The sequence below is a fragment of the Salvelinus namaycush genome, chromosome 18 (assembly GCF_016432855.1).
Source record: "Salvelinus namaycush isolate Seneca chromosome 18, SaNama_1.0, whole genome shotgun sequence".
Classification (NCBI taxonomy): Eukaryota; Metazoa; Chordata; class Actinopteri; order Salmoniformes; family Salmonidae; genus Salvelinus; species Salvelinus namaycush.
The window spans coordinates 21,633,960-21,648,424 of record NC_052324.1 but is presented as its reverse complement, the minus strand read 5'-3'; the positions used below and the strand labels follow the sequence as shown (position 1 = coordinate 21,648,424).

The following is a 14,465-nucleotide window of genomic DNA, read 5'->3' as shown; positions in this document are numbered from 1 at the left end:
ATCCTGTCCTAATGGTTTGTGTAATGGCTGATGCCTGAGAGCCATGTAGATGCTGGGTCTGCTTCATATTTACAGATCACTTATCAATGATTTATTGGAGGTCCAGATGAGCCGGAAGCAGACATCCTCGTGTGACTGTAGAGATACTCCATAACTCTGTGGCCATAGGACAGAGAAACATGGGAGAGGAACCAGAGAATGCTGTAAATCAGCAGAGTTTTCTGTTTTTAATATGGTAACAGAACAACTGCTGGGTCTCCGTGGTAACACTGGCAGAATACGAGCCCATGCAGGGCACAAGGCTGAAGGCTAGGACCGAACACTCACTGTCATCATTTTCACATGGTGATATTACATATCTCATTCCCACAAACCTGGTTTCACTTACCTCCGGATGTGCAGCTCTAACATGACTGTACATTATACCTCAACGTGTACTGACTGTATTTCCGTCTTTTTGAAGACTTTAATGAAGCATATATCCCAAGCGCCTACTTGTCAACAGCGTCTGAGCACCATCTAAAAGTTCAAGGAGACAAATGTTTTAGTTACAGTTGAAGTCGGAAGTTTACATACACCTTAGCCAAATGCATTAAACTCAGTTTTTCACAATTCCTGAATTTTAATCCTAGTAAAAAGTACCTGTCTTAGGTCAGTTAGGATCACCACTTTATTTTAAGAATGTGAAATGTCAGAATAATAGTAGAGATTGATTTCAGCTTTTATTTCTTTCATCACATTCCCAGTGGATCAGAAGTTTACATGCACTCAATTGGTATTTGGTAGCATTGCCTTTAAATTGTTTAACTTGGGTCAAACGTTTCGGGTAGCCTTCCATAAGTTGGGTACATTTTGGCCCATTCCTCCTGACAGAGCTGGTGTAACTGAGTCAGGTTTGTAAGCCTCCTTGCTCGCACACGCTTTTTCAGTTCTGCCCACAAATTTCTATAGGATTGAGGTCAGGGCATTGTGATGGCCACTCCAATACCTTGACTTTGTTGTCCTTAAGCCATTTTGCCACAACTTTGGAAGTATGCTTGGGGTCATTGTCCACTTGGAAGACCCATTTGCGACCAAGCTTTAACTTCCTGACTGATGTCTTGAGATGTTGCTTCAATTTATCCACATAATTTTCCATCATCATGATGCCATCTATTTTGTGAAGTGCACCAGTCCCTCCTGCAGCAAAGCACCCCCACAACATGATGCTGTCACCCCTGTGCTTCATGGTTGGGATGGTGTTCTTCGACTTGCAAGCCTCCCCCCGTTTCCTCCAAACACAACGATGGTCATTATGGCCAAACAGTTCTATTTTTGTTTCATCAGACCAGAGGACATTTCTCCAAAAATATGATCTTTGTCCCCATGTGCAGTTGCAAAGCGTAGTCTGGCTTTTTTATGGCGGTTTTGGAGCAGTGGCTTTTTCCTTGCTGAGCGGCCTTTCAGGTTATGTTGACATAGGACTCGTTTTACTGTGGATATAGATACCTTTTTTTACCTGTTACCTCCCTCCAGCATCTTCACAAGGTCCTTTGCTGCTGTTCTGGGATTGATTTGCGCTTTTCGCACCAAAGTACGTTCATCTCTAGACAGAACGCGTCACCTTCCTGAGCGGTATGCCTGCTGCGTGGTCCCATGGTGTTTATACTTGCGTACTATTGTTTGTACAGATGAACGTGGTACCTTCAGGCATTTGGAAATTGCTCCCAAGGATGAACCATATTTGTGGAAGTCAACAATTGTTTTTCTGAGGTCTTGGCTGATTTCTTTTGATTTCCCCATGATGTCAAGCAAAGAGGCACTGTGTTTGAAGGTAGGCCTTGAAATACATCCACAGGTACACCTCCAATTGACTCAAATGATGTCAATTCGCCTATCAGAAGCTTCTAAAGCCATGACATTGTTTTCTGGAATTTTCCAAGCTGTTTAAAGGCACAGTCAACTTAGTGTATGTAAACTTCTCACCCACTGGAATTGTGATACAGTGAAATAATCTGTCTGTAAACAATTGTTGGAAAAATGTATTGTGTCATGCACAAAGTAGATGTCCTAACCAACTTGCCAAAACTATAGTTTGTTAACAAGAAATTTGTGGAGTGGTTGAAAAACAAGTTTTATTGACTCCAACCTAAGTGTATGTAAACTTCCGACTTCTTCAACTGTACATTGTGAATACATTTTTTAAACATCCTTGCAATTCAAGTTATTTTAGGAATACGGATAAGCAGTTTGTCACAATTTTGTGTGTGGATACATGCATTAAATGTTTTGATCATGCCCTGTTCTGTTCTGTAGGAAGCAGTGCTGGTGAGTCGAGATGAGAACCAGAACTACAGAGAGTACTCCATCTCCAGCCCAGCATCCCTGTCACCTGGGCCCTACTCCCCTGAGCCCCCTTCCAGCCCTGAGGGGAAGAGAGAGAGGCTCACACCCACCAGCACCAAGAGGTACACTACAGCATCCACCAGCACCACAATCTGACCTCCTCTAAATGACCAGGAAAATCATGCGTTGCTTGAGTATGAAAAGTGGATAGATACCAGAATGGATAGATAGTGAGAGGTTACTACATTTATCCAGGTGTTTTAGTTAAAGGTCCACTGCAATATTTTTTACTTCGATATCAAGTAATTTATGGGTAACAATTTGTTTTCAATTAAAATGGGCAAAAAGAAACAAATCGCTTCTTAGCGAAGAGTAATTTCTCAAGCACAAATTTTGCTAGGACTATCTGGGAGTGGTCTGAGTTGTGAATGGAAAACTAGCTGTTATTGTCAGTGGTTTGGTACTCTCTTATTGGTCTATTAACTAATTTAATACCTGGTGATGTCACCAGGCAGGCCAAAACTCCATCCCACCAAAATAGGCTTACATTTCAGGTGGTCTTTTCAAACAGGTCTTACACTTAAAGGGCATTATCATAATTTTGATGTGGAAATGTGTATATATAAAATACAGGTAAATCATGTTTTTTGACTGTGCTGGGCCTTTAAGTTGGTTGGGCGTAGGGTAGACTACTAGAGCATCCACTTACTGTAAGTGCTCCTTTGAGTCCTACACTGGACCAGAGTTAAATTGGTACAATAGTAACTGGCAGAAAATGGAGCCATGGGATTGTGTGGTAGTAACAAAGGATGTGCACAGCATATCACATTCCACCCTGTTCATTGACAGCATCAATGGGCCAGGCCGTGGAACATTCGCTACTCTGCACTGCTCTGTCTGTAAGCCTAGCTGCTATTCACCTGTATCATTTTGTAGGTCACAGTTCAAATGCCTGTCTAGTACTGCTAGACTATCCTTATATATTCCTGTCCTAGTAATCTGCAGAGCTAGTAAAAATATGATCCCATGACCTTGAACACACACATTTCATAAATGAATATGAACGGTAATGAGAAGTGTTATGGCTTGTTTATGATATTTTGTCAAGTATTCCATTGAGACCATTATGGTTCTTTTCCATGAGATGGCACACACCATTATCAGTGTAATCTTTCTCTGCCGTTTCATAGCATCCAGCTGTGTTCGTGGTCTCCAGAAGAGAAGACGTCTAGTTACAAACTGTCCAGACCACTGTCACAGGTAGGTCTTCCCATTGCACAGGCCCTTTACTTCCTATGTGATTTCAACATGCGTAACCAATCAGTATAAACATAGACCTCCAAAGAACTGCACAACTTGACGATGTAAGTTTCCAAGGCCATAATGCATTACATGTAATTGCTTTACAGCGAGAAAGACAGGATGCAGACAGCATTTGATATTTTCATTGCCGGGGAACTGAAAGGTCACTTTTTAAAGATCTGACATTAAGTTGGAATACAATCTGGAAGCGGTTTGTTTAAAGATCACTAAGGAGGAGAATGATTTAGCTCTCCGTAAAACAATAGACTTGACCTTTTAGTGGTCTACTATATGAAACTCATTAGTGTAATCGCCACTGGTTGTCTCACTTGCAGTAAATAAAATATGTGGTTGGGGTTATCGGCAGATTTCTGCTTGAATTCACTTCGCTTATTTACTGTTCCAGCAACAAAAGGAAAGCGCGGAAGGTGTCTGGAAAGATTTCAATAAGCTAGAGGACAGAGAATGTTGTGGGAAAATTCTTCATGAGACATTCCAGCTATGTCTTACTGCCCCAGTCCAAAGTATTGGTCCCACACAAGACACACCATGGGAGATGACAGCAGGAAAAAAACATGCAGGACCCTAATGGCCGGGGGACAGGGAATGGAATTCCATTAATTTTATATGTTGTGTGAACATTACATGGAGTTAGATAAATATGGCCTCTCTGGCCGGAAGAATGAAGATTTAAACTCTTCATCTAAGGAGCTGATGACTTGATCAGAGGCTAGTATAAACGTCTTGTCTAATATGGAATATTTTCATGGTGAGGGTGGTCCCGCCAGCCAAGCAGCTTATACTGTTCAGTGTATTTTAATGATCTCAGAGCTCGTAGCTGACAGATATTACAGGTATGTATCATCAGTATCAAGCTGTCTATCAACACTCCTTTGGGGGCCTGGTCAATCCTTTCCCTTATTCGGGTTGTCTGTCCTGTTTCTAGAACAGGACAGTTGTCTGGAGGAGAGGGGGGGAGGGTGCCTGGTTGGATCTCTGTGCAGACAGACAGTTCATAAGGACACTTGTGTTATGAGATGTTCATTTTCTGTGGAGAGCTTTGAAGCTATGTACCTCAGGCATACTGGAGTGGAGACTATTAGGAGCTGTACTAGTTGGCTGAGAGCTTTATCAGCAGCTTTTTAGGAATGCACTGACTTACACGCTCCTCCATCATGCGTGGCTGTCTGGGATGACCATACATGTTTGTGGTATTTATGAAGGCAGGTGGGCCAAACGGCCTGGAACCTTTGCTCACAACTCTGAGGGGGTGATTATTTTTTTAAACTTTCTGACATTTTGGAGATCAGCTCTCCCTTGTTCTTCATCTCAAGTTTTAGAATCCATATCCCCTCTCTCACTCCGTCTGGGAGCCATCACATTCCTTCTGTCTCACTCCACTGAACATGTTTTTTATTTTTTCCCCTGTTTAACCAAATTCTTTAGGAGTCACACACTACTGTGTTTCTGAACTGAAGAGACATTAAATTCTAGAGAGGCCAGATAGATGTTTTTAGTTTGTCAGACCTGTGCATCTAACACATGTTAACAGTATCGCTGGCCTCCCCTTGCTGTGGTTTAACAGGGCTGACCTACTGTCTAAAGACATTATCTTGGGAGCCCTCGGTCACTACTTCACTCACCACCTCCACTGTGGCTTTGCTGGAGCCCGTCTTGGAGAGCTCTCTCTGTCCCGTCCTCCTAAGCCTGAAAACGTTTAAATTACTGAGATACAGGGCCAGTGGATGAGGGGTGATTTTGGCGGGGCTCTTCCTCCATTGGAGGTATCTCTGGTTCTGAAGAGGAGACGAGCCTCTCACCCTGGATCTGCGATTAGTGAGTGAAGCCCTTCAGTGTGCTCGGCGGGTAAACCGCTGGGAAGAGGCCTGCCCTGTTGGTATGGACAAACTGCTCTGTAGTGTTGTGCTGCTCCGGACTGACTGGCAGTAACACTGCAGCCTAGTGAGCAGCGGGGCCTCTGCTCCCCTGACACGCCTGAGAGGTGCAGAGTACTGCTGTATCAGGTGATTAGTCCAACTGAAAAGCGTCAAAGTATTTTCCAAACCTCGTTTGATTCCAAGTGAGGAGAGTGGAATGTGCGACTGGATCCCCCATTTAGCGGGATGTTAGATGTACAGGTCATTTTGTCAAGATAATGGTGGCTCTGATGGTAGGGGTTGTGGGAGGCTAGTGTTGGCTTTCCCCAGCCTTACAAGGCCTGGCGTTGTGCTTGGGGAGCTGTAGGAGATGGGCAAGGAGGGGTGGAGAAGGGTAGAGGGACATGGGAGGGCCTCTACCATTCCCAAACAAAGAATGATGGATTGTCATTTCTTTGCTTATTTGAGCTGTTCTTGCCATAATATGGACTTGGTCTATTACCAAATACGTCTATCTTCTGTATACCACCTCTACCTTGTCACAACACAGCTGATTTGCTCAAATTCCACAAATGTACTTTTAACAAGGCACACCTGTTAATTGAAATTCATTCCAGGTGACTACCTCATGAAGCTGGTTGAGAGAATGGCAAGAGTGTGCAAAGCTGTCATCAAGGCAAATGGTGGCTACTTTAAAGAAATCTCAAATATATATATATTAATTATCACTTTTTTGGTTACTACATGATTCCATATGTTTAATTTCATAGCTTTGATTATTCTACAATGTAAAAAAAAATACAGAAAAACCCTTGAATGAGTAGGTGTGTCCAAACGTTTGACTGGTGCTGTACATGCATACACTCCGTGCCTTCGGAAAGTATTCACACCCCTTGACTTTTTCCACATTTTGTTACGTTACAGCGTTATTCTAATATTGATTGATTGAAGAAACATTCATTTCAATCTACACACAATACCCCATAATGACAAAGCGAAAACAGGTTTTTAGACATTTTTGCAAATCTATTCAAATAAAAAAACATACCTTATTTACAAAAGTATTCAGACCCTTTGCTATGAGACTCGATTGTGTCGAGGCACAGATCTGGAGAAGGTTACTAAAACATTTCTGCAGCATTGAAGAACCTTCCAGAAGGACAGCCATCTCTGCAGCACTCCACCAATCAGGTCTTTATGGTAGAGTGGCCAGACTGAAGCCACTCTTAAGTAAAAGGCACATGACAGCCCGCTTGGAGTTTGCCAAAAGGCACCGAAACGAGACTCCGACCATAAGAAACAAGATTCTCGGTCTGATGAAACCAAGATTGAATGCCAAGCGTTACATCTGGAGGAAACCTGGCACCATCCCTACTGTGAAGCATAGTGGTAGCCTCACAGCATGATGTTGCCGTTTTTCAGCGGCAGGGACTGGGACACTACTCAGGGTTGAGGTGAGCCTGGACTTGAACCTCATCGAACATCTCTGGAGATGCCTGAAAATAGCTGTGCAGTGATGCTCCCCATCCAACCTGACAGAACTTGAGAGGATCTGCAAGGAATGGGAGAAGCTCCCCAAATATCGGTGTGCCAAGCTTGTAGCGTCATACCCAAGAAGACTTGAGGCTGTAATCGCTGCCAAAGATGCTGCAACTAAGTACTGAGTAAAGGGTCTGAATACTTATGTAAATGTAATATTTCGGTTTTATATTTTTAATACATTTGCAAACATTTCTAAACCTTTTTTTGCTGTCATTATGGGGTATTGTGTGCAGTTTTGAGGGGGGGAAAACAATTTAATCAATTATAGAGCAAGGCTTTAACGTAATAAAATGTGGGAAAAGTCAAGGGGTCTGAATACTTGGAGCAGTAATATTCTACATACAGTACACATGAAGGTAAACATAAGCAATCATTTCTGATGAAAAACACACATTTGAAAAATTGGTGTGTGTATATAGCGTTTTGGAATAAAACTATTCAAATATACAGTAATGTTAATGCACAAAAAAAGCTTCATTCTTTTTATTTGTTTTGGGTTGGATGGTTCAATCGCCTTACTCCCAAATTGATGGATGGAGATAAGTACATGAAAATTAACTAGAGTTGTTAGTGCAATCTTACCCAGTGAGCACACACACTGGTTGAATCAATGTTGTTTCCACGTCATTTCAATGAAACAGCGTTGAACCAACATTGAATAGACATTGAATTGAGTAGTGGGCTTAGTATTATCTTCTGTTGCCTCATTTCGCCATGGAACAACATGACTCCATTGTGTCCTGTGCTAGCTACTAGCTAGCCTATCTGCTGTCCCGGCACACCACCATGACAAGAGGAAGAGGCCAGCCTACTAAAGAGGGCAAACTTGGATCTGGTACCACATTCCTCCTATGATACCCTGAGCCAAGCCTGGAGCTGTAGATGAGCTGGCCCCGCGACTGGCCACCTCCAGGAATCAGAAGGAAGCACTGCATCTGTTTATAACATCAGGAAGTGACCACAACAGGATCCCTGTTGAGATGAGTGGGGCCAAAACCAAGCTGCTTTTTCAGAATGCATGGCTTGTCATTGGGCCATTAGGGGCAGGATCACCAGTCTGGGTTTCCAGTTGTACTCTGAGGTTCCTGAGGGTAGCCTTGGTGGGCTGCCTCATCCTGTGTAGGGGATGGGACAGTTACTGTATAAATAACCATGATACTGGAGGATGGACAACTTGACTGTGACACTCACCATGGGCCCCACACTGACCACACTAGGCAGTATGACCTTGGGCAAATGACATGCATCACTAAGCTCTTTATCCAGGGGAGGACAACCCATCCCTCAATATATCCATTCAACCCATACTGTACGTCCTGATGGGCAGGCAGGCTCGCAGCAGGCCAGCCTGCACATAAGCCGCTGGTTTCACCCCAGTCTATTTTGGGGGGGTGTGGCGGGTTGGAGTGCAGCGCTGTGGTTGTTGCTGTGGAGCAGAGATGGAGGCTTGGCATGCAGCAGTAGGAATATCACTAGATGTTGTTCAAGTAGAGTAAAAAAAAATTACTTGGAATTGCTCTCTCTGCTTTCTTTAGCCCGAGAAAATAATATTCAGAAAGCGTATCATATCCAAACAGATTGAGAAGACGTCGTCTGACATGAGCAGAGCTGCTGTTTGGCTTGGCAGGCCTGGGGTGTGCTCTCTGACAGGGGCATGTTCTAGACAGTGTGGGGTGGTGGAGGGAGGCGAGGGGAAGGGGGGGATGTTTTCTCTTCTCCACAGAGTGAGGGCTGTGAGAAGACAGAGCCTGGCCTTTTCACGTGGACATTAAGCTGGTGTCCATTGTGGCAACTCGGCAGACAGCATGCCTCTCCTCATCCCCACTGATTGATCAGCACCGTTTTTTCTTTTCCCTGAAGTGGAAAAACAATTCTGTAACTAGTTGGCAAGGTAATCGTGTGGGTAACTGCACCTTCATATATTCGGTCCAGTAGAAACTGACACGTAAGCGTATATTGTCCAGTTTTACATTTTGTACGTTTTATCATCTTAAGATAGCTAGGTGGGAAAACCACATCTCAGTCATAGTAAGTACATTTTTCGTCAAAGTAGCTATCAGCAAAGTCAATGCTAGGTTGTTATTTTTTATGCGGGACATCAACTTGAGTTTTGTATAGTGGTTGCCATGGCTCCATTTGTTTGTCGTAGAGCATAATTGTTAGGCTGGTACAAATCTAGAGCTGCTACACTCAGTCATAGACTGTAAATGTCCACCCAGTTAAATACTAGCCATGGGATTAATGAGGGAGAGAGAGGGAGCGAGAGCTCTCTAATTAGGGGTCACTAACGATTAGCTTAGTTTAGATAACATTATCACCTCTGACGAGGTGTCCAGATAAATGAATAATTATTCAACCGACCTCCTAACACATGAGCACGATTCCCAAATCTTAAATTGTTAGGTTTGCAACTTGGCTGTTTTTCTTCCATGGTGCCTCTCATTGTTATGCAGTGTAAATGAAAGGGTGGATTCTGCCAATAATAAATTGAATGTATCGTGAAGTCCAGCGATTTAACAAAACCATAATGAACTCCAGATGTTTAATGAGTTTGATATGCAGCTCCAGTTGGAGACTTGTGGGGAATTTAATAGGGATGAAAAATGTGTTGCTCATAGCTCCCTCTAAGGATAAATAAACTCTCTCTCGGCCTGGCATCGGTGTCTCACTGTATCTGTGCCTGTTGGCCGACTGCTGGCTGGATGGGTGGGTGCACTGCCCCCCCTATGAGACCACCTATGATCTCACCATCACATGAGTAGGCTTTGCCTTGACACAGGAGTTTGAAGGGAGCTCAAGTTCTGTGTGTGAGAAGCTAGCCACAAAGTTTGGGGCAAAATTAAAGTAATCATCCCCATAAGGACTGATTTATGATCTGAAAGGCCCCTTGTCATCACGGAGTGTAATGATACTACCTTGATGATGGTAATAGAACAAACGTGCAAAGTACTATAGCTACCACACACAGACAGTTTGTTGGCTGAAAAGATTGCAGTGCCTCACTCAGGTGGGTGTCAGGCTTTCAAGTCCAGCAGCCCTTTAAACATGTTCTCATTGTGACTAAGAAGGGTTCTGTCAGAACTGATATACTGCAACAGCACATGAAGTGGATCTGAAGTCAGCTCTCAGACATCTCATTGTCTCGACTGTTCATTTGGCCCCTAATCTCCTCCATCTGGTTCCTATTCAGAGCTGTCTGCCAGGCTGTGTGGCCCTGACAAGTGGCAGTGTCGCTGTGTCTGTGGGCCGGGGCCCAGCCCGGCTTTGGTTGGGGTGGCTTCCGGGCAGGCCTGTAATTAGTGCTGACGTAATAGAGATCTACTGTAGGGATCTCTGGCACTTGTAAGCTGTGTTATTGAACACTAATGTATAGCCCATTCCATATTTATCTGTGGGTAGCATTTATGAATGTGTAGCTTATGAATTCTTAACGTACTGTGTATGAAATGTATATGGAGGCCGCTCTATGGGAGTTCAGCGTGGTTGTGTTCTGTCAGTGTAACGTCTGTAGCAGTGCTGGTATGGGGGTTCAGTGTGTTTTGACATAGTGGAGGCCCTATGGTGGCTGTGTTAATGGGAATTCACACCCTGCAGTGTCAGAGCACAGCCAGAGTCCACATCCTTCTGAAACGTTCAATCCACCAGCAGTCAGCACGGGTTCTGCCATTATCACTAAGGAAGCTTTGATCCTTAATGTATGTTGTTGTGTGTAAACATTGGGAATAACTTAATTTCTCTCAAATACTTAGCATGATCATATATCTTATTTACAGTAGTTCCACTCTGAACACTGTAAAGGTGAAGTAGGGGAAGCAGTGACTGAGGATAAAGTATCTCAGGTCTTTACAAGAGTCCTCCATGCATGTACACTGCTGGAGAGGAAATACGATACATATCTCTCACTCTGCTCCTTCCCAGGACTCCTGCCATCCCCTGGATGATTGTCCCATATTTATGTTCATGTAAAGTATTTTCATACAGCAGTCCCCAAAATAAAGTGATGTGTGCGTCAGCCTGCCTCTGTTTGCTGGCCCATGCCCTGTAATTGAAGCTGCAGGGTGGTAATGATGATGAAGATGATGCAGAGTGGCTGCGACTGGAGCCAGACGGAGAGATCCTCCGCTCCCAAAATGTAAAAGAGATGCCAATGCCCCCGCGTCTCCCATTGGCCCTGTCTGAAACAGCTGCCCCCGCTTCATTTCTCCATTTTCTGTTTGTTTGTGTCTCCAATCCTAGACTGAGGTGTGTTTTGTCCTTTGTGCTCCCTCTTGTTTGTTCTCACGCTTGATTTCACTCACTCCATCCTCCTTCCATGCCCTGGAATTGAGATGCAGTATAGCTTGGGTAAGCCATTTCTCCGAGAGCATTTGGGAAAATAAATGTTTTCTAAGTAGTTGATTTGCTTAATCAAGTATGACAGCAGATTTCGGTGGCAAAACAGAAAATAGTAGCAAGGCGAGTGGCATGTGGATTAAATGTTAAGGCAGCCGTGTTTCTCTCAAATAATTTCTGGGTAACGAAGTGCCTGACGCAAGAATTTTGCTAGAAGTGGTCTGAGTGGGGAGGGGAAAATGGAAAACTAGCTGTTATTGGCAGAGGTTATTGCTCTATTAACTAATTTACCACCTGGGGATGTCACCAGGCAGGCCGAAACTCCCACCAAAACAGGCTGACATTTCAAACTGCTCTTACACTTTAATGGCATTATTATAATAACAATTTCACAGTATTATTCCAACCTCGGTGTGTAAATGTATATAAAACACAGGAAAATCACATTGTTGACTGCACTGGGCCTTTAACTTCAGAGTTGGCTTTGAAGTGTTATTTGTCCTGTGCTCACCTCAGGCTTTGTGCAACAGGCAGACAGCGGTGGTCTCTGGTGATCCAGGGCTCGTTAAGAGCTTCCTCCCCTGCCTGCCAGTCAACCAGCCAGTCAGAGAAACCAATACTAATTGCCTGTTGATTCTATGTTCCCCTCCCTCTCGACATTCACAACACCATTCACCTTCTCCAAGACACAGCCATTGTGCCCGGCTGGCGGTGCCCCTCTGCCAGTGAGTGGCCTCCCCTGGGGCATCCACAGGGGGCATTGCTGCCATTCGAGATGCCATGGCTGCTTTTGTAAAAGGTCAGGAGCACAGAGGATAATAGAAAAGTGTTGTTGATGCCCAAACTCCACTGCTTCTCCAGACCAAGCTGCTGAGCCCATCTAAGGTCAACTTAATCACAGCTGTCTGTTTGTTGCTTTTGTTGAACTTTTTTTCATAATTCCTTCATTCCCCTCTGGCCTCATTGATCACAGCTGTGATTAAAGCACTCAATCACTGGGCTGGCTAAAACTGAAACATGCCTTCAGTTGTTTACTGATGCTGACAGACTTCATTGACTCTCAGAGAGAATAACTATGTTCTGAAAGATGCAACCATCTTTGATTTGGACTCTTACTACTTCATTAGCAAGATTTATCAAAAGTACAACTACAGATTGGCCTAAGATGACATGTAGCCATTAGAAAGTATTTCCATAGGAAATGTTCGTCACAAGACTGACATTTTGACTTCTGTAGCTAATAGCAGGAGAAGGGAGAGGGTTTCTGCACTTATTCAAAGATGATATGGAGGGAGTGAAAACCTAACAATATCTGGGCCCTGTTTCAGTGCTCACTGATCGTTCCCGGTAAAAGCTTCCTGGCATTGAGCAGTGATCTACCCAAGCCCTGGAAAAGGAAATGCTGGACCGTTTGAGAGCAGAGCCATTGTTCAAAGAGCTGCTGAATTGGAAGCGGGTGCTGTTGGTTATGGAGACAGTTCCTGGCTCCACCAGTGCCCATGCCTCAGTCAGCCCCAGGCCTGTTCTGGGCTGGGAGGTGGGGTGGTTTGGAGTGGGGTGGAGACGCAGCTTTTTCTTGGATGGGCTTCTGAGGGCATTGATGCCAGCTGATGACAAATCTGGACAGGGAGTCTCATCATAAAGCTACAGATGATAATACTGGTTAGGAAAGTCTGTAAGCCATCTTATTCATACCTGCTGTTCATTCCAACTGTATACAATACAGTAGTCATTGAACCACAATAACATCAGCAGTGTGTTTTGTAATGACTTCAGTCTGTTGAAGTATCTCCTCTTTATTCTTCATTCAGCTGCCGATCTAAACTGATCTCTTTTTTTGTAGCTTATGCTTTTCAACCTTCATTTCACTCTTTTTAGCTAAATACCCCATAGAAAATAAATATTTTGTTGCGTGTGTCTGAAAGCCGCTTAGAATAGGATCTCAGGTGGTCATAGTGCATAGCTCTATAATAAAATATATTAGTTTGTTGGGATTCCTGACAGTAAAAGTGTCTGGGCTGAGTTATGAGTTGCTCAGAAGTGGACCAGGTGTGCCCTGTGTTCTGCGTGCCCCATGTCCCTGGAGTCAAATTCACTACGAACACACACCGACACCACACAGGAAACCCTTAAACTTGCACACGTGTGCATACCAAACACACGCACAAACGCATGCATGCATGCATGCACACACACTGAGTGTACAAAACATAAGGAATACCTTCCTAATATTGAGTTGCACTCCTTTTTGGCTTCAGAATAGCCTCAATTCGTCTGGGCATGGACTCTACAAGATGTCAAGCATTCTAAAGGGATGCTGGCCCATGTTGACACCAGTGCTTCCCATGGTTGTGTCAAGTGGTCCCGTGTGGCTCAGTTGGTAGAGCATGGCGCTTGCAACGCCAGGGTTGTGGGTTCAATTCCCACGGGGGGACCAGGGTTCAATTCCCACGGGGGGACCAGGATGAATATGTATGAACTTTCCAATTTGTAAGTCGCTCTGGATAAGAGCGTCTGCTAAATGACTTAAATGTAAATGTAAAAAGTTGGCTGGATGTCCGTTGGGTAGTGGACCATTTTTGATACACACAGGAAACTGTTGAGTGAAACCCAGCAGCGTTGCAGTTCTTGACACTCAAACCAGTGCGCCTGGCCCCTACTACCATACCCTGTTCAAAGGCACTTAAATATTTTGTCTTGCCCATTCACTCTCTGAATGGCACACATACACAATCCATCTATCAATTGTCTCAAGACTTAAAAATCCTTCTTTAACCTGTCTCCTCCCCTTCATCTACACTGATTTTGAAGTGGATTTAACAAGTGACATCAATAACAGAGCATAGCTTTCACATGGCCAGTCTGTTATGGAAAAAGCAGGTGTTCCTAATGTTGTTTTTTACACTCAGTGTATATATCCAATCAGTCCTATGGTTTCAGGATCTCTAGGGCTCTACTGCTTGGCTGTCACCAATGATGTTACTCTAGCTCCATCTTGTGGTCAAATAGAAGCAGTAGCTCCTCATGTGAGCAGTTAGATAATTCAAGTAGGAAGCATTGTCAGTAAACCATTGGCACCCAGGTAAA

General features: G+C 44.0%; 1 protein-coding gene across 1 annotated transcript in view; it reads left to right on the top strand.

Moving 5' to 3' along the window:
* LOC120062744 (PDZ and LIM domain protein 2-like) overlaps window positions 1–14,465 on the top strand; it is a 68,864-nt gene that overhangs the window by 41,389 nt on the left and 13,010 nt on the right. Inside the window, exons 5-6 of the mRNA XM_039012808.1 lie at window positions 2,296–2,447; window positions 3,516–3,585. Of these exons, the coding sequence (XP_038868736.1) occupies window positions 2,296–2,447; window positions 3,516–3,585 (222 nt within the window). The remainder of the gene's footprint in view (window positions 1–2,295; window positions 2,448–3,515; window positions 3,586–14,465) is intronic.